General features: G+C 44.4%; 1 protein-coding gene across 2 annotated transcripts; it reads left to right on the top strand.

Moving 5' to 3' along the window:
* The first annotated feature begins 361 nt into the window (after positions 1-361).
* On the top strand, positions 362-23,431 carry rdh8a (retinol dehydrogenase 8a). 2 transcript variants are annotated; one of them, XM_038784993.1, is made up of 7 exons: positions 373-520; positions 1,316-1,380; positions 8,789-8,950; positions 13,117-13,296; positions 14,233-14,326; positions 16,294-16,477; positions 22,792-23,431. In XM_038784993.1, exons 1-7 carry the CDS (start codon positions 384-386, stop codon positions 23,017-23,019), a joined length of 1,050 nt encoding a protein of 349 aa, XP_038640921.1. In that variant the 5' UTR covers positions 373-383; the 3' UTR covers positions 23,020-23,431. The 2 variants fall into 2 exon arrangements, with proteins under 2 accessions (XP_038640922.1, XP_038640921.1); XM_038784994.1 differs by lacking the exon at positions 1,316-1,380 and having other exon boundaries at positions 362-520.
* Positions 23,432-26,289: the final 2,858 nt, after the last annotated feature.

Raw genomic sequence — 26,289 nt, forward strand, 5'->3', positions numbered from 1 at the left:
GGATCGCTTTGGGGCTCCAGAGATTGGGACGCTGTTTACAAATGGTGTCCCAATCTCTCGCTGCACGGATCAGTATCGGCAGGTGGAGCTCCTCGGTGCACAAAGCGGTCGCGCGTTACCCGCTGAGGCCCTTTATCTTACCGGGGTGCCATTCTATAGAGTTGTGTTTCCCGGAGATCACTCTCTTCCCAATTAGTTAAATTAGGACAAAAACTATACCTTAAACTTTATGAACCAAACCAGAACCACGCAAAGACATTCCAGTGATCCTGAAGCTAAGACTATTGATGCGCAAGGTTATACAAGGTCTACAGGTTTACTAACAGCTCACTGACCTAATCATGCGACTGATCTGCTTTATCCAAGTACTAATCCTTTTCAGTATGCTCTCCAGCTCTCCAGTAGAAGAACAAATGGCAAACAATGGACAAAAAGTTGTATTGATTACTGGATGCTCCTCTGGAATTGGTTTAAAGCTCGCTACACACCTTGCAAACGATGCCAAAAAGCAATTTTTACGGTAGGTATTTTGTTAACTCGATGCTAAGTCGAAGGAAAATATTTAGCATTACATGCGTATGGGTGACTCGTGCCACTCTTCGAGGGAAATTAGGCATGGGCGACAAAGGCTAACCTTGACAGCTTGCTCACAGCCCAGGGATGAATACATTTACAAACATGTTACCATCTTAATTTTCAAGTGCATTATATTGAGATTTTTAATTAGCGAGGGTAAAGGAATTGCATCGCTTTCTTTTCCGAATACATCTTTTCGTATCATTTTTTCCACATTGATATTCCTGAAGAATAAATTGTTATATATTAAAGGTACAATCCATGGGGTATAAAATCAGAGAATTTATGCTAACAGATTAATAATCCAGAAACCCAGATTAATGATCGAGTCATAAATTCAAATCCTACCACAGCATCTGAGGAGTTAAATTCAGTATGTTAAATATAAAACTAGGGAAGGGGTAGAGAGTGGTCGGTATCAGCAGCAACTTCGGGGGGGGGGTTTTGGGGATGGTTAGGGGGTTTGTTTTTGGGGCGGTGGGTTTGATATGTTGTTATTTTCTTCTTTCTTGTATTGCTGTTGGTTTTTTGTTATTATTTATTTTGAGGGGGGGTTCTTTTCCTGTGTTGGTGTGGAAACACGCTTTGTTTGTTTTAAATTATGGGGAGAAAATTTGTTATTGAAAAACTTGAATAAAAATTTTTTTTTTAAAAATATATAAAACTAGGGTCAGTAATCATGATCAGAAAACAACCAGACTGTTGTAAACACCCATCTGGTCCATTTATGTCCCTTTAGGGAAGACAGTCTGCCATTCCTACTTAGTTTGGCTGACATGGGGCATCCAAAAACAAACATCAAAGGTAAAGCTAATATCTGAATATAATTTTAACAATTTTTAAACTAGATTAAGTTGCTTAATGCTATTTATGTACTGTCTGAATTGCTTGACTCAATTGTTGCCCAACAAGACTCCTCCTCATCCTTCAGCTACAATGCTCGAGGGCATTGGCAACCATGGACTTCCATTGGATTGGCCCATTACACTTCGCTGCTGTGGTTTGATGTTGTTTTCTGCAGGATGGCTGACCGAGGTCCTCTCCCAATTCTTTGCATGCTCATGGTGGGGTCACTACTATATGAAATGTTACAACCATGAGAAGCCGTGAACTGGTTCCTCTCTAATCAGCCTCCTGGTTGGGCACAAGGATTTTTAACATTTATTCTCCCCATGGATGTCTCTTCCAAATCCAGAAGTATTTTTTTACTGTCTATGCAGAGAATAATGAGTCAATCATGAGAGTCCCTTGGGTGAAAGAAAGAGCAAATTTATTAGCTACTAACGCTGAAGTAAAAAATAACACATAACACACAGGTACCAGAAGGAAGGAAAATTATAGTCCAAATAAAATGTTGATTGAATGTGTAATTAAGTCCTTTGCTTGTCCTTGAGTGGTAGATTGCTGAATATTGTGGCTGTTTTAAATTAGTTGATTCCTTTAAAATCCCAGAGTTTGAGTTAAAGACCATTTAACTATATTTGCTGGAGACAATTTTTTAAAAATCCGTAATCCATCTTCCAGAAATCGATGAGTTTCTCCTGAAGTTCTTTCTGATGGACATACACTATCTCTTGTGCTGGATTCTTTGATAGGGCTTTATTTAACGTAGGGGGGTGTGAAAAGGAGAGATTCCTACTGCTCCATTAACAGCTTCAGCAGATTCCTGTCCTTCTTGGGCAACCCCAGTACTTAATCCTGTTTGTTGTATATGTCTAACAAAATTCACATTACTATGTCTGCGGTGGTCATTGCTCTAGAATAAGTAATCACATTTTAATGTTTCATTTTAGAAACATTAGGCACATTTCACAATAGTATAAGCCAACAGGATTTGGGATTCTTTCACCCTCCACAGGGGGTCTGAGTGTCTGGTGGTTGTATATGTTGGTAGACTAACAGTTCCCTATTGTTTCAATAGGATTATCGTTGATCAAATCCACCATTTGCCATTTATTGTCTTGTGGCGAAGTAAAATAGTGCTCTGTCTGAGTCAGAAGGTTTGAGTCCCACCCAGGACTTGATGGCTCAGGAAGGTACGTTCATAATGCAGCCAAAAAGGTTGTGTGTCAACCTGCAAATCCTTCCAAACACTCCAAATGGCTGGCTAGGAAGAGCAGGTTGAAAGATTTAGGCATACTCAGCTTCCCAATATTGGGGCAATTTAAGAGTTAAAAACCTGGGGATTATGGGCCGAAGTCCCAGCCCTTTACGCTGTTTTTACGAACGGCAAACACACCTGGTCTGGCCGTTCGTAAAAACGGCGGGAACAACTCGCTTTTTATAACCATGGCACCGATTGGCACGGCAGTACCACGGCTGTGCCAAGGGTGCCATGGGCCCGCGATCGATGGGCACCGATCGCGGGCAGCGGGCCCGATGCCTGCGCACTATTTGTCCTTCCGCCGCCCCGCAGTATCCATTCGCGGGGCGGCTGAGGGGCATCCCGGCCCGCGCATGCGGGTTTCGCGCAAATACGCGATGACGTCATCCGCGCATGCGCGGGTTGGAGTCTTCCAATCCGCGCATGCGCGGCTGACGTCATATGACGCGTCAGCCGGCGCAACCTCCGGCATCACGGGCTTAACGAATTTCATTAAGCCCGTGATGCCAGAGCTTGCGGCGTCGGGCTGCTAGCCACGACCGGGGACCAGAATCGGTTCCCGGTCGGGAACCTGGGGATATACTGTGTTTGGCAGCAATGGTCAGGGTTTAAAAAAAAAAACTTTGTTTTGCTTCTAGTAAATAGAAGGTGAAACCTGCAAGGAATGTATTTTTCAGTCTCAGCTAATGGACTGTGGTTTGACTGGGGAGGTCCCTGGAGAGTAAATGTGCTTTTGCAGCCAGCAGATATAATTTATTTTTTAGCTCGGGGAGCGAGGGTCATTGCTAGGTTGAGCCCAAAAAGGCAGAGTTTGAAGAAGCACTGAGGTAGAGAGGAGCTGAGTTCTGATCTGCCTGACTCCTAGTCCAGAATTATTTCCAAGTAGCATAGTTTCTTTAAAAAAGATAATATTTTAAAGCAGAGCATTCTTTTTTTGTTAAAAATATTTTTATTCTCCATTTTCGCATTTTCTTCAGAATTTACCCCCCACCAACAAACAGTAAATGGTAATGAATACGATGTATTTACCCCCCTACCAACAACAACGATCCCATCCTCCCACCACCCCCCAAATAACAGCCCACCTGACAATATAAGCATCAAATAAAACTAAACCTCCCAAGGAGGAAAAAAGAAAAAGGAATCAGGAATCACCCCGGTCACCGTTGACACATATAGTCCACCCCCCCCCAACCCCCCTCTAATATTTAATGCCATCCAATCCCCGAAAGAGTACCATGAATGGCACCCATGAATTGTAGACACCCCCTCACACCCCCTCCCAGACTCCTCCCCTCCACTTCCTCTTGTAAACTCCTACCCCCAACCACGGTTCCTTCCCCCAACTTTTCACCCTGGCTAGACTCACCGAAACCTGTTCCACCAGGCTCCGATGGCCGCAGACCGTACCCCCACCTCACTCCCGTTCACAGGCCGGCTTAAAGCGGCCAGCGTGGAGTCCCCAGCCTGGGTCTCCTTCTCCCTTGCCCGGTCCCAGGAAAATCAAGAAATCCCCTTCAGCACACAACCCCAGCATACACACCCAAGCCCCAAAGAACTATCATTGCAAATGAAAGTCCCAACTCACAACATCACTAGTTTAGTGGGGAGAGTGAAAGCTGATCTGGCAAGGTGGGATGGTCTTCCTCTGTCACTGGCGGGTCGGGTACAGGCGGTTAAAGTGAATGTGTTGCCGCGATTTCTGTTTATTTTTCAATGCCTACCGATTTTCCTTCCAAAGTCTTTTTTCAGGGAGATTGAGGGAAGGATTACCTCATTCATATGGGATGGGAAGGTGGCCAGAGTGAGGAAGGTGCTGCTACAGAGGGGAAGGCAGGCAGGGGGTTTGGGTCTCCCAAACCTGATGTACTACTAATGGGCGGCAAATGTGGAGAAGGTGCGGAGCTGGGTCAGAGGGGTTGATTGCCAGTGGGTCAGAATGGAGGAGGGAGAGTCTGTGCAGGGGGTCGGGTCTGAAAGCGCTAGCAACGGTGCCGCTCCTGATAGCTCCGGGGAAATACTCAGGGAGTCCGGTAATAGTAGCTTCATTGAAAATCTGGAGGCAGTTTCGCCAACACCGGGTTGGGGTCAGGGCCAAGGGAAATGCCGATTCGGGAGAACCACAGATTTGAGCCAGGGAGGTGGGATGGAAGCTTCAGAAATGGGAAGAGAAGGGGATTAAGATGCGAAAAGATTTGTTTCCTCGGGGTCGATTTGGAGCATTTAGGGAGCTGGAAGCGAAGTATGGGCTGGAGCAGGGAGAAGTGTTTAGATACATGCAGGTTCGGGACTTTGCCAGGAAGGAGATACAGAGCTTCCCGGAGGAACCGGCTTCCACGTTGTTGGAGGAGGTGCTGACGACAAGGGGAATGGAGAAGGGGGCAGTGCCAGCGGTGTACGGAGCTATGTTGGAAAAGGATAAGGCACCACTGGAAGGGATCAAAGCAAAGTGGGAGGAAGAGTTGGGGAGAGGTTATAGAGGAGGGGGTCTGGTGTGAGGTGCTCCGGAGAGTGAATGCCTCCACCTCATGTGCGAGGTTGGGGCTGATACAGCTGAAGGTGGTGTACAGAGCGCACCTCACGAGGGTGAGGATGAGCCGATTCTTTGAAGGGATAGAAGATGCGTGTGAACGTTGCCGGGGGGAGGGGGGGGCTAATCACGTTCATATGTTTTGGTCCTGTCCAAAGCTAGGGGAGTACTGGAAGGCGGTGTTTAGGGTAATTTCCAAGGTGATGCGCGTGAAACTAGACCCAGGTCCTCAGGAGGCCATATACGGGGTGTTGGACCAACCAGGGTTGGAAACGAGTGCGGAGGCAGATATTATGGCCTTCGCCATGTTGATCGCCCGAAGGCGGATCCTGCTGGGATGGAGAGCAGCCTCTCCACCCTGTGCCCTGGCGTGAAGGGGGGAACCTGTTGGAATACTTGACCCTTGAGAAGGTTAAGTTCGAACTGAGGGGAAGCTCGGAGGGGTTCGACAAGTCATGGGCCCTATTTATTATGCACTTTCAAGAACTGGATAACATCGAACATTAGTTGGGGGGGTGGGTGGGTGGGTTAGGGGGGAGGGGGGTTGTGTATATTAAAGATGGCTATGGGTAATCCCTGATTCCTTTTTTGTCATTTGTTTATGTTAACATGCGGGCTGATGTTTGGGGGTTGGTGGGGGGATGGGATCGTTGTTATTGTTATGGGGTTTAACATATTTGTTGTTGATTATTGTTGTTGGTGGGTGTAAATTCAGGAGAAAATATGAAAAAGGAGAATTAAAATATTTTTTTAAAAAAAGAAAGTCCCAACTCTTCCCCTGTCCAAATATACAGCGTCGACTCATTTAGTACATACACCAACACGCAGTGAAAAAATGAAGTTACATGCGTCTACATCGGTACACGACCCGTTCTCAGCCCCATTTCTCAATTCTGCCACAGTCCTTCTGCCTTCGCAAACTCCTCCGCTGCTTCCGCTGTCCCAAAATAAAAGTCCTTGGATTTGTAGGTCACCCTTAACTTAGTTGGATCTACTATGCCGCACTGCACCTTGCTTTATTTTTCCATAATTTCTATTCAAGTTTTTCAATAACAAATTTTCTCCCCACAATTTAAAACAAACAAGGCGTGTTTCCACACCAACACAAGAAAAGAACTCACCCCCCCAAAATAAATAATAACAAAAAATCCAACAGCAACACAAGAAATAAGAAAATAAAAAAATAGCAAACCCACGGCCGCAAGAACCCGTTAACCCATCCCCAAACCCCCCCCCCCCCCCCCCCCCCCCCCCCCCCCCCACCCCTGTACCGACCCCTTCAGGGCAAACTTCATCCTCTCCAACTTGATGAACCCAGCCATGTCGTTGACCCAGGTCTCCGAACTCGGGGGCTTCGCGTCCCTCCACTGTAGCAGAATCCTGCGCCGGGCTACTAGAGACGCAAAGGCCAGAATGCCGGCCTCTCTCGCCGCCTGCACTCCCGGCTCCGAAGCTACCCCAAAGATCGCGAGCCCCCAGCCCGGCTTGACCCCAGACCCAACCACTTCCAACAAAATCCCCACCACCCCCTTCCAAAACCTCTCCAGGGCCGGACAAGCCCAGAACATATGGGTGTGGTTCGCCGGGCCTGTCAAACACCTCCCGCACCTGTCTTCCCCTCCGAAGGACCGACTCATCCTTGCCCCTGTCATGTGAGCCCTATGCAGCACCTTCAGTTGAATTAGGCTGAGCCGTGCGCAAGAAGAGGAGGAATTCACCCTCTCCAGGCCGTCCAACCACGTTCCATCTTCAATCTCTGCACTGCACCTTGCTGATGTACAGTACCTTCTTCACCCGGGTGAAGGCAGCCCGCCTCCTCGCCAGCTCCACCGTAAAGTCCTGGTATATGCGTATACCAGCTCCAGCCCATTGCATCACCCGCTTCTGCTTTGCCCAGCACAGGACCTTCTCCTTCACGCTGTACCTACAGAAACACACAGTTACTACTCTTGCCGGCTCACTCACCTTTGGTATAGGCCTCCACAATCAATGAGCCAGATCCAGTTCGTATCGAGAGGGATCGTCCTACTCCCCTATTAGCTCCGCCAACATCGTGGCAAAATACTCCATCGGCCTAGGGCCTTCAACAACTTCGGGCAGACCCACAATCCTCAGATTCTGCCGCCTGGATCTGTTTTCCAGGTCTTCCATTTTGGCTCGCAGACCCTTGTTGGTCTCTGTCACCGTCTGCAACTCCTTCCCCATCAAGATGAGTTGATCACTGTGCTGCGATAATGCCTCTTCCACTTCCTTCAGTGTCCCACCTTGCTCCCGCATCTCCGTCGCTGCGCTTGATACCGCCGCCCTCACCGGGGCAATCGTCTCCTCCACCAGCACTTTCAAAACCGCCCCCATCTCCTTCTTCATCGCTTCCATGTGCTTTGTGAACTGTTTTTCAAGTTCCACAACCATCCCTTTGGTCATTTCTTCAGCTGTGAGCGATGCAGCCTCCCCTGGTGCTCCAGCCTCCGCTTTCCTTACAGTTCCTGCGCTGACTTTTCCACTCACTCGCGGACTTTCATTAACCCCCTTTTTCACGGCCTTTGTTTTCCCAAGCTTGGACATTTCTCCTCCCTGTGCCTTCTTACAGCTTTTTCAGCCTCCGTTGCCCCTGGGACCGGGCGTTAAAACACCAAAATTTCTATTCCCGAGCGGGAGCCCTCCAGTGTGCAGCTGCCTCCCGCCTGCCATCACCGGAAGCCCCCAAAGCAGAGCATTCTTATCTGAAGATAAGGAAGAGGCTAAAACAACCGAGATGAAGCAGCTATTTAAAAGTATTCAGCCAGAGTCTGAAGGTGCTTCAACCGGAGTCACATCTGCTTTATTGAGCACGTATTACTCTATGCCCTGCTAATTTTAAGATGGATTAAGAGCTGTATGTTTATTTTCTTGCTGTTTAATGGGAAATTGTATAGTTGTGTTCAACGGTAATTGGCTGTGAATTCCATGTGATCTTGTTTAAAACTACTTGTAATTTCAGTTACTTATGAAAAAAAGTTGCAGACAAGATCTATTTCTAAAAAGCATTTTAATTGCTGGTCTGTGTTGTTAGTTAACGTTGGAATTCCTATTTTAACATCAGCCTGAGACTAACAAAAGCGTTGGATAGAACAGTTCAGATCATTTTTCGATCGGAATTAGAAATGTTTGTACCAGACTAACTGAATAGCTCATTCAAACCAAGGGTCTGATCTTTCAGTAGCATGTAAAAGATCCCATGATTCATTCAAAAAAGAGCAAGGAACCTCTCCCCAGTGCCCAGCATTATGTATCCCTCAACATACATTACAAAAGCAGATTATCTGATCATTGTTACATTACTGTTCATAGAAGCTTGCTCTGTGCAAACTGATTGTTGTATTTCCTACTTTATAGCCAATTGAGTACTTTTTTAAAAAAAGTGGGAAGTCATTGTTTTAGAATGACCTATGACCATGAAAGGGCCTATAGCAATACAAATCTTCCTTTATGATTCAATGATAGAGGAAGTGAAGTGAAAGTTTGGTCAGGACGTGCAAGTTAATGGGTAGACGCAATAAAGGTGACACACTTTTTTTAAATGTTTCCTTTCAACACAGTTATTGCTACCATGAGAAATTTAAACAGGAAAGGACAGCTAGAAGCAACTGCTGGAGATGCACTGCACAAGACATTACACATCAACCAGCTTGATGTCTGCAGTGATGAATCAGTGACAGAATGCCTCAATAGTATTCAAGATAGAAGAGTTGACATACTGGGTAAGGAAATGAAACATGACATCACTTAAATTGTAAAAATGTCCAAATGTTATTTTCTTTAGTTGCTTCATCCACAAAATCACTTCCTGCATTATCCAGGTTTTAATTAGTAAAAGAATACATACCTCCACCACTGTCGCTCCTGCACTGCTGCCCTTCCTATGCCACACCATCTCCATCGCTCCTCGCCACCACCATTCTTCACCTCACCCCATCGCTGTACCCTTATGCCCAGCGACAGAACATGAACAAAAAAATCAGATTGGCCGATCAGAGCCCAGCCTGATACCAGAAGCAAATGCCCAGAGATGGCAGGCTCTGATTCGTCAATTTGTTTTTTTTTTTGTTTTCTTTGATTTATGACTGTTATTCTTTCTCAAATCTTTGCGTCTTCAACTCACCTTTACATTCGGTGGCATTTTTGGGTGTCTTTTAAAAACTGCCTATTTGTCACATGGCTGCCGGAGTGTCTGTGGAACCCCTGGAGGCCTCTTAGGAAACTCTGGGATTCCTTGGAACTCAGTTTGGGAACACCTGCTCTAAATTAAACACTCTGAACTATTCTGTTCAGGTTCTCCTGCTTCTCGTTTTCTTCCACACCTACATTATTTTTAACGTCCAGGTTTCATCCAGATTTGCATCATGAACCAACCTATCTTGTTCAGATGCAGAAGTATTTTAACTTCTCAGTTTATTATTCATAAACTGACCATTCTTTCTTGACAAAGGTTTAATTCTGACTCCTATTGGACAAGCAAGCAATTTTTCCGCCTCTTTAGTTCATGTTTTCAGGACCTCATAGGGTTCATTTGGATGCTCAGCTAAAATAAGGGGCGGGATTCTCCCTTCTGGGGACTAAGTCCCCACGCCTGCCGGAAAACGGGCGAGAATCACTCCAGACCTTTTCCTCGAAGGTCCAGGGTGATTCTCCGTTTTCCAGGGGGCTAGCAGAGCCCCAGCGTGCGTCCTGCAGAGGGGCCCTGCTCGCCAGCCGCGAATGCACGCAGCGGCCGCAAGTGGGTCCGCGCATGCACGTGGCGGCCCACCTCGGCGCGGCCGCCACCGACATAGCGGAGCCTCACAGCGGGTCAGCGCGGAGGAAGGTAGGTCCCTCCGAGATCGCAATGGCCCACCGATCGGTGTCCCCCGATCATGGGCCTGGCCACCGCTGAGGCCCCGCTTGGAGTCAGATACCCCCCCCCAGGACCGCCACCGTGGCCGCGGGTCCGAGCTCCCGCCGGGTGGTACCACATATAAACCACGCCGGCGGGAGTTCAACCAGTCGACCGCGGAGAATCGCCGTGGGGGCCTGTTCCAACGGCCCCTGATCGGCACCGTGTCGACCGCGCGTGCGGGACTGGCAGGTCCACGGAGAAACACGGAAGCGCCGTCACGCGCGTCGGATTTCCGAAGTAAACGGCTATTCTCCGCCCCAACGCCAGGCGCGATTCCAGCGTGGAGGGTCGTAGAATCCCACCCCAGATGGCTCGATAATCATTTCTATTCAATTAATCAATTCTACCGATCTCTTGATTTTCACTGAGCTTGAATCTTTGCCAATACAGCTTTAGCAACTGCTGCTTATTCTTCTTTCTTGAATTTGCAGCCAAGAAGTATTTTCCCCAGAACTCTGCAGTTTTAATATTGGGGCCAGCTTTCTAAATTTCTTTCAAAACATTGCTTTTGCTTCCTTGTTTTTGTCTTTTGCTTTGAATACCATTATAATCTATTTTGTCACATCTTGTACATGCTTTCTCTCCCACTTCATCCCCTCAATTTATAAATTGGCACTGTATTCAGGCAAGTTAGTCAATTCTTCCAACTAACACCATGTGATTTTGTTAATGGTGTTCAAACCAGTTTGGTTACACACACTTCATGCTTTTTCTGCAGTTCTAGTTCAAGTTGCTTTAAGACCTCTCCAACTGTCATTACTTTTCCTCCTTAGTAAAATGTTCCAACATAATTTTTCCATGTCCAAATTTTTTAATTCTTCTTCCAAATTCTAACTTTGTTTTCGAAGTAAAATTTAGCCAATTCTACTTCAGTACTAACAGAAACATCTTATTCTTCCTTGAGCTTCAGGCACGTCAATTCTTCAACAATCTCAGCTTTCTTAACTCCTGATTTTAAATTGACCCCCATTGCCTCTGCCAGACCATTCAAATTATTTTTTTAATCAACCGTTCCAGGGCACTAAGAGATAAACCCTCTCTACAAATAGTCCTGAGCACGAAAGCTACTCATGTCGATACCCCAATGAATACAGCAAAAGTAAATATGGAACCTTGTTTGCTTAAATCAGAAAATTTCAATAAACCTTTTTCAGAGCCAAATCCATCCTGGCTGAGCTCTAATTTTATAGAACAGTACAGCACAGAACAGGCCCTTCGGCCCTCGATGTTGTGCCGAGCCATGATCACCCTACTCAAACCCACGTATCCACCCTATACCCGTAACCCAACAACCCCCCCTTAACCTTACTTTTATTAGGACACTACGGGCAATTTAGCATGGCCAATCCACCTAACCCGCACATCTTTGGACTGTGGGAGGAAACTGGAGCACCCGGAGGAAACCCACGCACACACGGGGAGGACATGCAGAGTCCGCACAGACAGTGACCCAGCCGGGAATCGAACCTGGGTTATGATTCTCGGGGGAAACCAACAAACCAAAAGAACAATATTTACCAAACAACCCCAAAAAGAAAACCAATTGTTAAAATGTCACTTTTATAACTCTTACTATAGCAATCAAACCAAGGTGAACAGAAATTAAACATGAATTAACGGGCAAATTATATTCAATATAAACTATAATTCATACATTAAGTAACAAATACACTGAGACAGATCACATGGATTGATTGGATGGTCCACTGAACATAAAATGGCACAAACTTTAACCACAAAGTTCTTCAATGCTCTGGACCTTCTCAGCTTGAATTCCAGCTCTTGTTCTTCAGGAATTTAGCCACCAATTCTCATCCAGAAGCAGCTCCCAACCTTGTCCACTGGAATGGTCTTCACCAAAAAGGCACACCTCTGCAGAACTGCCGCAGCTCAGTTCATGATAGTCTTGGTGACGTGATGCTCCCAGATTTACCTTTATCCAAAAGTCCTCGTATCAGCCCTGTGCATCTTATGGTATGTTCTGGTCAATCAGTTCCTTTAAAAATATTGCAGTAGGTATAGTCAGCTTATTTTTCTTTATCTCCGCTCCCAGGTCCAGCCTTTGCAGTCATCACTTTCTAAACGCATTACAACCTCTTTTGCCCCCAGCAGCACCTGGTCACATAGACCAGTTTGCCTACTGGCTGGGGTCAAGTGGGTCATTTTTGTGTCCTGCTCTTCCCAGGTCAGAGGGCGGCAAGGAAGCACAGTGGTTAGCACTGTTGCTTCACATCTCCAGGGTCCCAGGTTTGATTCCCGGATTGGATCACTGTCTGTGCGGAGTTTGCACGTTCTCCCCATGTCTGCGTGGATTTCCTCCGGGTACTCCGGTTTCCTCCCACAGTCCAAAGATGTGCAGCTTAGGTGGTTGTCCCTTAATGTCCAAAAAGATTAGGTAGAGTTACTAGGCTACAGGGAAGGCGTGGGCTTAAGTGGGGTGCTCTTTCCAAGGGCCGGTGCATGTCGATTGGCTGAATGGCCTCCTTCTGCACTGTAAATTCTCTGATTCTATGATTCCTAAAGCCAAAACCCCTCTTTGTAGAACAGGTCAGAACAGGAAATTATTCTCAACTGCTGTTCTACAAGTGCAATCAAGCCCCAATAGAGAGGCAATGCAGTCTACTGCCACTATTGCCTCTGGCTGAGCTCCTGCTGCTCACCCCCACCCACACGTGTCCCTGCTGCCTTCAGCCAAACAACTTTCACCAATGCCGTAGCCTCAACCATCCAATGTCCTAAGGATGTCCACTTATTTGCCATCTTGCATTTCAATCACTGAACTGGTCTTGATATGATCCAGGACTCACTCTGAGCTTCAGAACAACAATTTTGACCAACAATGTGCAGTGCCGAATGAGTATTGCAATGTTGGAAATTCCACTTTTGGGATGAACTTTTAAATCGAGAGCTGAACTGTTCTTTAAAGTGAATGTCCATTTGTCTTTATTATTATTACAAATAATCCTTTTTTTGTTTTATATATTTGCCCAGTGAACAATGCAGGTGTTGGAAAGATTGGCCCAATAGAAAGTCTCAGCATCCAGGAAATGAAGGGTATATTTGACACAAACTTTTTTGGAGCTGTTCGGATGGTGAAAGCTGTTCTACCAGACATGAAGAGAAGGAAGAGTGGACACATTGTTATGATGAGCAGTGTGATGGGGCTTCAAGGTACCATAAACTCTTCTGTTCAATCTATAATCTCTTATTCAGAGATCTCAGAATACAAACACGCTAATCACTAAATGTTGTGCCACAGGTCAGCATGATCAGAAAAGAAGCAAACCAATCATTGGTCTTTGTTTCTAAATGGACAGAATTGAAAAGGGGAGTTATACGAATCCTGAATCAAAAGTTAATTGGACCACACTTTCCTATTGTATACAGTTCAGGTCGCCATATTTTAAAAGGTATTTCAACACAATGGAGAGGATGCAGAGAAGATTTACAGGATGGATCTGTAAATGTACGGGCATACGTATCAGGAAAGAATTGACAGGCTCGGTTACTTTTCTGTTGAAAAATGGCTGACGGGTGATCTAATCAAGGTCTTTAGAATTATGGAAGTTTTTTTCGAAGTGGATACAAAGAAGATATTTCCACTTGTGGGAAGAGAGTAACTAGAGGCCACCAATACAAGATAGTCCCTAGAAAACGAATAAGGAATTTAGAAAACAAATCTTTATCCAGAGACTGATAATGTGAAACTCACTATCACTGAAATGTAACTGAAGTGAATAGCTTTGATGCATTTCAAGGGAAGTTAAGTAAGCATAAGGGAGGAGGGAATAGAGGGTTTTACTGATAGATTTAGATGAGGAGAAATGGTAGGAGGCTCAAATAGAGCATAAAAACTGACACAGACCGATTCGATCAAATGGCCTATTCTGAGTGACACACATCCTATGTAGTCCTATCTAATCAAACTCATTGTTCCAAATAGTCTTTCAACATGATTCCTTTCTCCACAGAAACTAATTATTATGAAAAATCTTGACAGATAAAGAGCGGTATGTTTAATCATGAATGTCTGAAAATACATGAAACAAAAAAAAATCTAGTTTTCTAAAAAATTAATATGGAAACACGATTATTCCTTTTGCACAGGAGTTATATTCAATGATGTCTATGCTGCCTCTAAATTCGCCATGGAAGGATTTTGTGAAAGTCTTGCAGTCCAACTTCTGAAGTTCAATATATAGTAAGTAAATATATTTACTTGGGTACAGCACAAAACAAGAAAATTTTCAGTGTAAGTGTCCTTCCTTAATGATCTGTTGAGCTGCTCGCAGAGAAATACTTTTCACTGTATCTTGGTACACATGGCAATAAACAAAATCTAAATCCAAATCCTTCCTGTTATTTCCTTTGTTCCCATTTATTTTATTATTTTTGATCCCGTGGACCCATAGTCAGGATGTGCCTGTAGGCAGAAGATTGGAAGTAAAAAGAGCCTGCTTGCCAGGACACTGTGTTCCCAGGTTTTGTATTATGGAGAGGAGAAACCAGACTCCTCGGCACCGAGTGGACCTTCAGAGGGAAGGAGCTTTGGAGGGACTAGGTTTGATTGGCTGACTGGCAACCAGTGAGTTGGTCAGGGACAGAGTTCTGCCTGACAACAGTCAGTGATTGGTTCCTGCATGATGCTTTCTGAGAGAACTCAGACCAAGGTGTTTAGACCTTGGAAGGAAAAGCAACACCTTCTCTCTCTCTCTCTCTCTCTCTTTTGCTTGCTGAAGTAAAGAACTGCTATATTTTTCTACAACCAGTGAATGCCTGGTATAACTTAGCTATAAACCTGAAATGATCCTGAATCTGCAGAGAAAGTAGACAACATTTCCAGAGAAAACCATCTCAAGCCAAGAAGGAACAAGTACCAAAGTGAAAACCTGAACTTCTGAAAGACATTAAGTGGAAGCCATCCTACTGCATCTTTTTTTTTAAATTTTACAATTAAGGGGCAATTTAGCATGGCCAATCCAACACATCTTTCAGTTGTGGGTGAGAGACCTATGCAAACATGAGGAGAATGCCATTCCAGTGTATCTAAGATCCTTTATCCTTCTACTTTACTAATATTTTCTTTCCCTCTCAACCATTCTTTTCCTTCTGCGTTGTGTATCTGTGTGTAAACAGTGGAGGTAGTCAGGAAGGGAGGTTGGGAAATGGGTATGAGATAGTCAAGTTACGTTTTCTGTCAGTTGAATTTTAATACTGCACATAATAAACGGTTACATGTGTTAAAGTTACAAACCTGGTGACTGTAATTTATTCAGCTCAACCAAGGACTTTGGGTATTTTAAATAAAATCTAATTTCACCTGTAAAGTTGGGCTGGAATTAACCATGCTCAAGGTCTCGTGACAGCAGGCATGTTCTGGTTTGCACCAAGAGAAAGGGATTAGGATGAGGGATAGTACATACCCTTTTACCTTCAAAAAACAAATTATGAAGATGAATCTTGTTCACGCACAGCTTCTTTTACATTAATTTCCGAAATTTGAGCCACACTGAGCATAGGGAAAAGCAAAACTGGGCCTGTACCGCCGCATGGTTTTTAATCATTTGCTGGTGGATGCAGGGCATTAACAGTATTCTGTGAGCAGGATCCACACCTCCCTTTCAGCTGCAGAAATCAAGCCAGAGATAAGGTAATTTAATTTAGTTACTCAGCGAATGTAAATTCCCCAAGCCAAGCGATAGACTCACTTGCCGAATTTTAAGGTGATTAATCTGCATTGGTGGCTGGATTAGATAGTATGACTTGCTGTTCCCAGCAGGCACTTGGAAGCTTACACACATCTGCAATATGAAAACCACCAATCTGGTTGACGACAGGGCAGCTATATTGGCAATGTTGGATCAGGTATAGTTCACACAGTCATGTTTAACATGAGGGGAGTAGCACAGTAGGTCAAAGTCTTTGATGTAATAGTGACCTGCTTCTGCAGTTCTAATATAGATCTCTTGTAGGCAAATTCCCCACCCACTGCATTCCTCTGGCTCCAGCATACCGTACATCTTCTAACATCTACACGCAATCAACACTCATTCTACCAATGTCTTCATCCTATTCTCTCGAACTCCTTCTATAAACCCTCGAAACATAAAAGCAATTTCAGAACATCTAAGTTCTATATTAACAACAGTATTTTGCCTTTCTCTATAGTGTTTCAATGATAGAACCTGGTCCAGTAAATACAGAATTTGAAATGAAACTCATGGAAGAAGTATCACGCTCAGCATTTCCAGGAGCAGACTCAGAAACAGTCCAGTATTTCAAAGATATCTATCTACCTGCTTCTCATGATATCTTTGCGACAATGGGACAGACTCCAGATACAATTGCTGAGGTAATTAGTTTTGCCAAAGTGCCCAAAAAAACCATGAGCTCAAAATGTACCGTGCAGAAATTACAAAACACAAAATTAGCAAATGATTGCTTCATGTTTTCTTACTTTATTCTTCTGGTGATTATTTCAACGTTCGTATCAAATACTTCTTCGTTCACATCACTGTTAAATTATATTGAACAAAGGTTCTAAGCATTCACATGCTAATACTGGTGACATACAAAGCTATAAATGAAAAAGCTGCACAAAATTCTCCTACACCTGTCACACTGTTATTACGTCCTCGGTCAGTAACACTTCATTTCTCTCTCTCCTTGTATATTGCATTAAGATGCACATGATTAAGTGGCAAATAATCTGGACGACTTGGTCAAATGCCCTGATTCTACACCTCCACGAGCCCCAAGCCCCACAGGATGCCCTTAACATCATAATGATAATATTCTTTAATAGTGCAGATAGGTCCCCCTAGATCCCCTGGTCGCCACACTCCGGCGCCTGTTCGGGAGAATTCGGAGTGTCCAATTCACCTAACAAGCACGTCTTTCAGGACTTGTGGGAGGAAACCGGAGCACCCGGAGAAAACCCACGCAGACACGGGGAGAACATGCAGACTCTGCACAGTCACCAAAGCGGGAATCGAACCTGGGACCCTGGCGCTGTGAAGCAATAGTGCTAACCACTGTGCTACCGTGCCACCATCAACCCCCCTCCCAACCTGGGACCCACCGAGAAACCCCCCAACTACATCCCTCCCCCAACTATAACCATCATTTAACCTCTCAACTACTCAGCCCCCAACTCGACAACCCCCCCACCATCCAGCACACCCCAATTACACACCAACCCCCAACTACACCCACCCCGATTACTTCCTCACTACAACCCGCTCCCTGACTATACCTCCACCCGACGACACACCCTTTCCCACCCCAATCTTCCAGGACCCACATAATTACACACCCTCTGCAACTAACACCCCAAACGACCTCCTGCAACAACATCCAACTCATCGGAACACCCCAACTTCATCCTCACCCACCCACCCACCCACCAAGCTACCCCAACTTCAAAATCTCCCACAACTTCATTCCTCCCAGCTACATATCCACCACCTGGCCCTGGCTTCCAGCAGTGGCTAAAGATGTGCAGGGTCGGTGGATTGGCCACGCTAAATTGCCCCTTAATTGGAAAAAATGAATTGGGTATTCTAAATTTTAAAAAAGGTTATCACAGGCTAATGCAGGAAAATGCCATCAAATTGAAAAAATGAATTCATGCTTGTACCAAAAAAAATTTTGTACGTACAAGGAGGAGCTCACACCGAGTTAAGTCAAACAATAACGATTTATTAAAGGTAAATGAGTTGATGGCGCAAATGATCGTGAATGACTATAATTTAGTGGCAAGTACTGAAACATGGTTAAAGGATGGTCACTACTGGGAGTTAAATATCCGAGGGTATCAAACTATTCGGAAGGACAGAGTGGATGGTAAGGGAGGTGGTGTAGCTCTGTTATTTAAGGATGACATCCGGGCAATAGTAAGGGATGACATCGGTGCTATGGAGGATAAGGTTGAATCCATTTGGGTGGAAATCAGGAGTAGTAAGGCGAAAAAATCACTGATAGGAGTAGTCTATAGGCCACCAAATAGTAACATTATGGTGGGGCAGGCAATAAACAAAGAAATAACTGATACATATAGAAATGATACAGTAATTATCATGGGGGATTTTAATCTACATGTCGATTGGTTTAACCAGGTCGGTCAAGGCAGCCTTGAGGAGGAGTTTATAAAATGTATCCGCGATAGTTTCCTAGAACAGTATGTAATGGAACCTACGAGGGAACAAGCTGTCCTAGATCTGGTCCAGTGTAATGAGACAGGATTGATTAATGATCTCATAGTTAGGGATCCTCTCGGAAGGAGCGATCACAATATGGTGGAATATAAAATACAGGTGGAGGGTGAGAAGGTAAAATCAAACACTAGTATTTTTGTACTAGTTTGCACATTCTCATCGTGTTTGCGTGGGTTTTGCCCCCACAACCCAAAGATGTGCAGAGTAGGTGGATTGGCCATGCTAAATTGCCCCTTAATTTGAATAGAGAAACTATCTTGTCCAGGAATACAGTTTATCTTGGGTAATGATATAGCTGGATTGCAGGTGGCAGTGATGCCTACTGTGGTTGATAAGCCAGTGGAAAATCGGACAACTGAAGTGTTGAAGGACGTATATCTTGGGATTTTTCCGGATTGTGTAGTCACAAGGTCGCAAAGTCACAGATTAAGAAAAAGAGGTGAAATCAAAGAGTGAAGATAAAGTTGAAGTTCAATTATCAGAAATGATTTTTGATCAGATGGTTGGAAAAGAACAGGAACAGGTGGAGGATGAGGCAGATATTTTTAGTTCAGGATTTTTAGTTCAGGAAAATTGGCGGAGTTACAACAGAAAGATATAGAAATAAAATTGATGTATCAGAAACCATACACGGAAGAGGAATCTGCGTGTATACCAGAGTGTTATTACCGTAAAAATTATATCTTGATGAGAAAATGGAGACCTTTACATATGCAGGCGGATGAAAAGTGGGCAGAGGTTCATCAAGTGATATTGCCGGTAGGGTATAGAAAGGAGGTGTTGTGAGTAACACATGGGATACCATTGGAATGTCATTTGGGAATAAGGAAAACTCAAGCTAAAATTCAAAAACATTTTTATTGGCCTGGACTACATAAAGATGGAGTTAAAGTTTGTCATTCATGTCACACATGTCAATTGATAGGGAAACCTCAAGCATTGATAAAACCAGCACCCTTAATACCATTACAGCATTTGAGGAACCTTTTACAAGGGTCTTAATTGATTGCGTAGGACCGCTTCCTAAAACGAAAAGTGGGAATCAATATCTTATGACTATAATGGATGTGTGTACTAGGTTTCCAGAGGCCATTCCAGTACATAATATTACAGCTAAAAAGATTGTGGAGGAGTTACTTAAATTCTTTACTAGATAGATAGATAGATAGATAGATAGATAGATAGATAGATAGATAGATAGATAGATAGATAGATAGATAGATAGATAGATAGATAGATAGATAGATAGATAGATAGATAGATAGATAGATAGATAGATAGATAGATAGATAGATAGATAGATAGATAGATAGATAGATAGATAGAGAGAGAAATACAGCACAGAACAGGCCCTTCGGCCCATGATGTTGTGCCAAACTTTTGTCCTAGGTTAATCATAGAATTTTGGACAATACGGGCAATTTTTCATGGCCAATCCATCCAACCTGCACATCTTTGGACTGTGGGAGGAAACCGGAGTACCCAGAGGAAACCCACGCACACACGGGGAGGATGTGCAGACTCCACACAGACAGTGACCCAAGTTGAAATCGAACTTGGGACCCTGGAGCTGTGAAGCAATTGTGCTATCCACAATGCTACTGTGCTGCCCTTAAGAAGAAGTTAATCTACACTCCATTATTCTACCCTAATCCATGTACCTATCCAATAGTCGCTTGAAGGTCCCTAACGTTTCTGACTCAACTACTTCCACAGGCAGTGCATTCCATGCCCCCACTACTCTCTGGGTAAAGAACCTACCTCTGACATCCCCTCTATATCTTCCACCATTTATCTTAAATTTATGTCCCCTTGTAATGGTGTGTTCCACCCGGGGGAAAAGTCTCTGACTGTCTACTCTATCTATTCCCCTGATCATCTTATAAACCTCTATCAAGTCGACCCTCATCCTTCTCCGTTCTAATGAGAAAAGGCCTAGCACCCTCAACCTTTCCTCGTAAGACCTACTCTCCATTCCAGGCAACATCGTGGTAAATCTAGATATGGACTACCCACATAAATACAATTGGATCAAGGATCAAATTTTATCTCAAGGTTATTCAATAGATATGTTATGGATAGCTTAGGAATAAAACAATTTAAATCAACAGCGTACCATCCAGAATCGCAGGGAGCATTAGAAAGATGGCATCAGACATTAAAGAAAATGTTGAGGGCTTATTGTCAAGATTATCCCGAGGATTGGGATAAAGGAATTCCATTTACAATTAGGGATGCACCTAATGAGTCAACCAAATTCAGTCCTTTTGAACTAATTTTTGGTCATGAGATAAGAGGACCACTTAAATTGACTAAGGAAAAATTGGTTAGTGAGAAATCGGAAATTACATTATTGGATAACGTGTCAAATTTTAGGGAACGATTAAATACAGCAGGTGAATTGGTTAGACAACATTTAAAAGTTGCACAAAATGTGATGAAATGGGTAGCGGACAAGAAAGCAAAAGTTCATATTTTTGCCAGTGGAGATAAAGTTTTAGTATTGTTACCAGTGGTAGGTGAACCCATAAAAGCAAGGTTTTGTGGACCTTATCAGATTGAAAGGAAATTAAGTGAGGTGAATTATGTGGTAAACCTCTTCTTGGCAGCTTTTAGTTATATTATGGCTATCTGTCTAGGCCTGAGAAGAGTTTAATTGCGCTGTGTGTGTTAGTCGATTTCTCCTTTAGCTCTGGGATTCTCAGGATTGTTTTCTCTTCCTTCTGTCATTTTGTTTTGAAGCTGTGGGTATGAAGTCGGCCTATGTTGTTTCCTGTATCCTGTTTTGGTGCAGACGGGTCCTGTATCCATGGAGAGAACACGTTGGGGATTTCAACACTGATTTATCTGGTCTTAATTGTTCCCATTCTATTGTTTTGAGCTGTGCCTGTTTTAAGACCATAAGACATAGGAGCTGAATTAGCCACTCGGTCCATCGAGTCTGCTCCGCCATTCAATCATGGCTGATATTTCTCTCATCCCCATTCTCCTGCCTTTTCCCCATAACCCCTGATCCCCTTATTAATCTAGAACCTATCTATCTCTGTCTCAAAGACACTCAGTGATTTGACCTCCACAGCCTTCTGCGGCAAAGAGTTCCACAGATTCACCACCCTCTGGCTGAAGAAATTTCTCCTCACCTCTGTTTTAAAGAATCGTCCCTGGTTCTAGTTTTTCCTATAACTGGAAACTTCCACTCCATGTCCACTCTATCCAGGCCTCACAGTATCCTGTAAGTTTCAATAAGATCCCTCCTCATCCTTCTAAACTCCAACGAGTACAGACCCAGAGTCTCAACCATTCCTCTTACGACAAGCTCTTCATTCCAAGGATCATTCTTGTGATCCTCCTCTGGACTCCTTTCCAAGGCCCAGCACATCCTTCCTTAGATTTGGGGACCAAAACTGCTCACAGTACTCCAACTAGGGCCTGACCAGAGCCTTATACAGCCTCAGAAGTACATCCCTACTCTTGTATTCTAGCCCTCTCGACATGAATGCTAACATTAAGAGAATCTTGAACAAGGACTCCCAAGTCCCTTTGTGCTTCTGATTTCCTAAGTATTTCCCCATTTACAATAGTCTATGCCTCCATTCCTCCTTCCAAAGTGCATAACCTCACACTTTTCCACATTGTATTCCATTTGCCACTTCTTTGTCCACTTTCCTAGCCTGTCCAAGTCATTTTCAGCCCCCCTGCTTCCTCAATACCATCTGTCCCTCTCCATATCTTTGTCATCTGCAAACTTAGCAACAGTGCCTTCAGTTCCTTCTTCCAAATCACCTCTCTCTCCTCTTCTCTCCTGCTTTAAGACAATTTTTGAAACCTGCCTCTTTACACCAAGTTTTTGCTTATTTGCCTCAGTATCGCCTGATGTGGCTTTGTGTCAAATGTATAACGTTCCCATATAAACCCTGGGAAGACTTTGTTATGTTAAAGGACCTATGTAGAGACAAGTTGTTGTTATTAACTAAAAATGAGTCGGGTGGCACGGTGGTGCAGTGGTTAGCACTACTGCCTCACAATGCTGACGACCCAGGTTCAACCCTAGCACCGGGTCACTGTACTTGTGGAGTTTGCACATTCTCCCTGTGTCTGCGTGGGCCTCACCCCCACAACCCAAAGATGTTCAGGGGAGGTAGATTGGCCACACTAAATCGCCTCTTAATTGTAAAAAAATAATTGGGTACACTAAATTTATTTTTAAAAAGTGAGTCTAACTGATTAGTGGTTTCAGCAACACATAAAGCGTATGACTAACTTAAAACTGTCTCTAACAATTATAACTGATAATAATAATCTTTATTGTCACAAGTAGGCTTACATTGAAGCTGCAATGAAGTTACTGTGAAAAGCTATGAAGAATGTTGCAAACAAAGATACAAATGATTGTTGATATAAATGATCAATAGTTTACCTTTAACCGATTATAACTTTACTTTTTCCCAAGGCAACCATCAAAGTGATAAAAATGGAACAGCCAGTATTTCGTTACCAAACAAATATGCTCTATACACCACTAACAGCAATGAAGTACGCTGACGAGACAGGAAATTTGTCCATTCGAGTGTTTTACAACCTACTTTTTAATCATGGAACTCTCTTTAAGATAAGTTTAAATTGCCTCAGAATTTTAACATGCAACTGCTTCCGTCATCGTGCCGTTTCACCAAACTGATTATGAATTTGAAAATTGAATCTATCGCAGCCAAACTGTTATTTGTAACAATGTGGTCCTTTGTGAAATGCTTAAGTTAAGATATTTTGTTTTTGCATGGAATCTGCAAAACAGATGGGCTAAAATATAACGAATAGACAAGTCAGAAGTATGTCCAAACTGCAAAACTGTAGATAGGTCCGTCATGGATCAAGACATCAAGTAACTTTCTTAAAATTCTGAAGCAGCTAAATTAACATATCCAATTGAAATAACAAATTTTGTATGACGTTATAATATGATTACATGTATGGATATAGTGTCACATACTTATTGCCTGTGATTAGTATGTTTTGTATTTGAGGGAAGGGTGTTTTCTTACCCTCAGTATCCCAATTATGAATTGAAAAATAAAGAAAGTTGTTTACTGTCACACATTTGCCCCAGTGATTAAAGCACAACATCTCATTTAACACACCCACACCAGTATTCATACAAAGATTAAATAAAGATGAGGGAAAAATACATAATTAAAATTTAAGGTTGTCTCAGTCTCTTGTTACAAGACCCTGGGTGAGTGCACAGTCAATTCCAGCCCCACGTACTCCAGAGACCCAATGCAAGTGAATTAACCAATAATTTGTATATTTTCCTGAGATCTTTGAACCTTAACTGCTCCAATGACTTGCAGGCACCAGATGTGTAAGTAAAAAATGTTTAAATTGTTTATTTATGACATGAGATAAACATGTAGTGGTATTAATAGAACAACGATCTAATAATCCAATTATTCCCCTAACACATTCCCACCCTCCACCCAAATACACACAAGTCAGACACACAATGGGGGCTTGGGTAAAATCAAAATAACAGGATTATACTGAGTATGAGAGATTTGAGGATCTTCACGGGTGTCTTTGTAGATGGTGATCTCTTCAGGAGTGGTGTTGAAAACCATCAGTTGGTTTGGATCTTTTCGTTCAGGAGTGGTGTTGAAAACCATCAGTTGGTTTGGATCTTTTCGTTCAGGAGTGGTGTTGAAAACCATCAGTTGGTTTGGATCTTTTCGTCCCTACCTTCAATTAGAACTCTCAGGTTGTAAACTCTCTCTGGGGAGTCACCTTCACTTTTAGAAACTGGGGTCTTCACACCGAAAATTTCTCCTCAGGTTGATTCAATATATGGGGAGCGATTCTCCCCAGGCCGGGTGGGAGAATCGCGGGAGGGCCGCTCTGGCACCCAAAATGGCATGTCGTGTTTTACGACACGCCGCTCGGAGAATCGCGGGTCGCCGTTTCTCACGGCGACCCGCGATTCTCCGGCCCAGATGGGCCGAGCGGCCTGCCGTTCCCGACCAGTTCACGCCGGCGGCAACCACACCTGGTCGCTGCCGGCGGGAACAGCGCTCCAAAGGTGAGTTTGGGGCTTGTGGGGGGGCGGAGAGGGGATTGAGCACCACGGCCGTGCTCGGGAGGGGGCTGGCCCGCGATCGGTGCCCACCGATCGTCGGGCCGGCGTCTCCAAGAGACGCACTCTTTCCCCTCCGCCGCCCCGCAAGATCAAGCCGCCATGCCTTGCGGGGTTGCGGAGGGGAAGACGGCAACCGCGCATGCGCGGGTCGGAGCCGGCCAACCTGCGTGTGCGTGGCTGACGTCATTAGGTGCCGCCGGCCGCGTCATTCTCGGCTCCTGGCGTCAAGGCCCTGCGGCCGAGTTCCCCACAACGCCGCTCCTAGCCCCTCCGGGGGGATAGGGAACGAGGAGCGGCCTCCGACGCCGTCGTGAAACACTACGGGTTTCACGACGGCATCGGCCGTTGCGGAGAATTCCGCCCATGGTCTCCACCAGATTAACCCTCAGTCTCACTGAGGTAAGATGGACATTTCCCACTTGAGAGTTTAAAGAGGGTTCTTTAAACCACTGGCTTTGCCTACAGCTGCTGCTGGACTAACCCTGACTAGAGAGAAAGGTCTTTACTTTGCACCTTCAGACAAACACCCATCAGATCAGAGAGATCAGAGCTTGTACTCTCCAGTGTGTTTTTAGTTTTGTTTTGAGAGCTGGATAGCTGCAGGCAAAGCAAGCAGCTGTATGAGGATCTCTCTCTGCAATCTAAAGACAGTCTCCAGATCATTTGAGTATTTAAAAGTGCGAACAGCTCTCAGTAGAGAATTTAAACCTGGTCTCTGTGTTAAAAGGGTTTTTTGTCTTATGGATATTGCAAGGAAAGATTACGGTTACTTATAGAATATTGTATCTGTGGGGATTATTGGTGTTGTTAGTTGTTAAGATGTTTACTGTGCGTTTATAATGTGTTAACTTGTTTCATAAATAAACATTGTTTTAATTTAAAAGTACTTTAGCTCTCCGTTGCCCCACACCTGTAAAGCAGGCCCATGTGCTCCCCATAACCACAATCTATTAAAAGTTGTGGGTCAGGTGAACTCCATGATATCTTTGGGGTTCTCTAAACCCTGGCCCATAACAAATTGGAGGGAACTAAAAATACACTGTAGCTGCCTGCTCAAAAACGAAAGTGAAAGACAGACAGCCCAGCTCCACCCACTCTGACATCACTGCAGCTATTTGATAAACACCCATTTCTTAAAGGCACTCTCACATGACACCGGGAAGTATTCACTTTTACCCAGGTTCAATCTGTACCCTGAAAAGGACCAAGGCTCTCAAGAAGTTTCAGTACCTTCTCTGAACTGGAGAGGTTCCGTTACATGCAGTAGCAGGTTGTCCGCATACAAGGACCCCTCTTCCCAGCATACTCCTGGCAAACATTCAAGCGATCGAAAACAAGCTGGTTGAACGTAACGCCAGACTTACCTCTCAGAGGGAGGTAAGAGACTGCTGTGTGCTCTCTTTCACAGAGACATGGCTCACCCCCGCCTCACTGGACTGTGCCATACAACCTAAAGGCTTCTCAATTCACCGGGCGGACCGCACGGCATCATCAGGCAAAGCGAAGGGTGGAGGGGTGTGCCTCCTCATCAACTCCACCTGGTGCTTGGATGTGGCGACCCTGGCGACCTACTGCTCCCCAGACCTGGAATACCTGACCGTGAAGTGCCACCCATATTATCTTCCACGTGAGTTCACTTCAGCCATTATCACAGCCACATCCCACCCCAGGCAGAAGTGAGGAAGGCACTGGACGAACTATACACAGTATAAACAACTACGAAACAAAACACCCAGAGGCCTTGTTCATCATGGCCGGAGACTTCAACAAGGCCAACCTCAAGAGTGTACTGGCAAAATTCCACCAACACATCTCCTGTCC

This window comes from Scyliorhinus canicula, chromosome 25 (assembly GCF_902713615.1).
Source record: "Scyliorhinus canicula chromosome 25, sScyCan1.1, whole genome shotgun sequence".
Lineage (NCBI taxonomy): Eukaryota > Metazoa > Chordata > Chondrichthyes > Carcharhiniformes > Scyliorhinidae > Scyliorhinus > Scyliorhinus canicula.

Coding starts and splice junctions, on each gene's coding strand:
- rdh8a (XM_038784993.1), top strand. CDS start 384: ATGCTCTCCAGCTCTCCAGTAGAAGAACAAATGGCAAACAATGGACAA. Junction 1,381..8,788: donor TCCAAAAACAAACATCAAAG/GTAAAGCTAATA, acceptor CTTTCAACACAG/TTATTGCTACCATGAGAAAT. Junction 8,951..13,116: donor TAGAAGAGTTGACATACTGG/GTAAGGAAATGA, acceptor ATATTTGCCCAG/TGAACAATGCAGGTGTTGGA.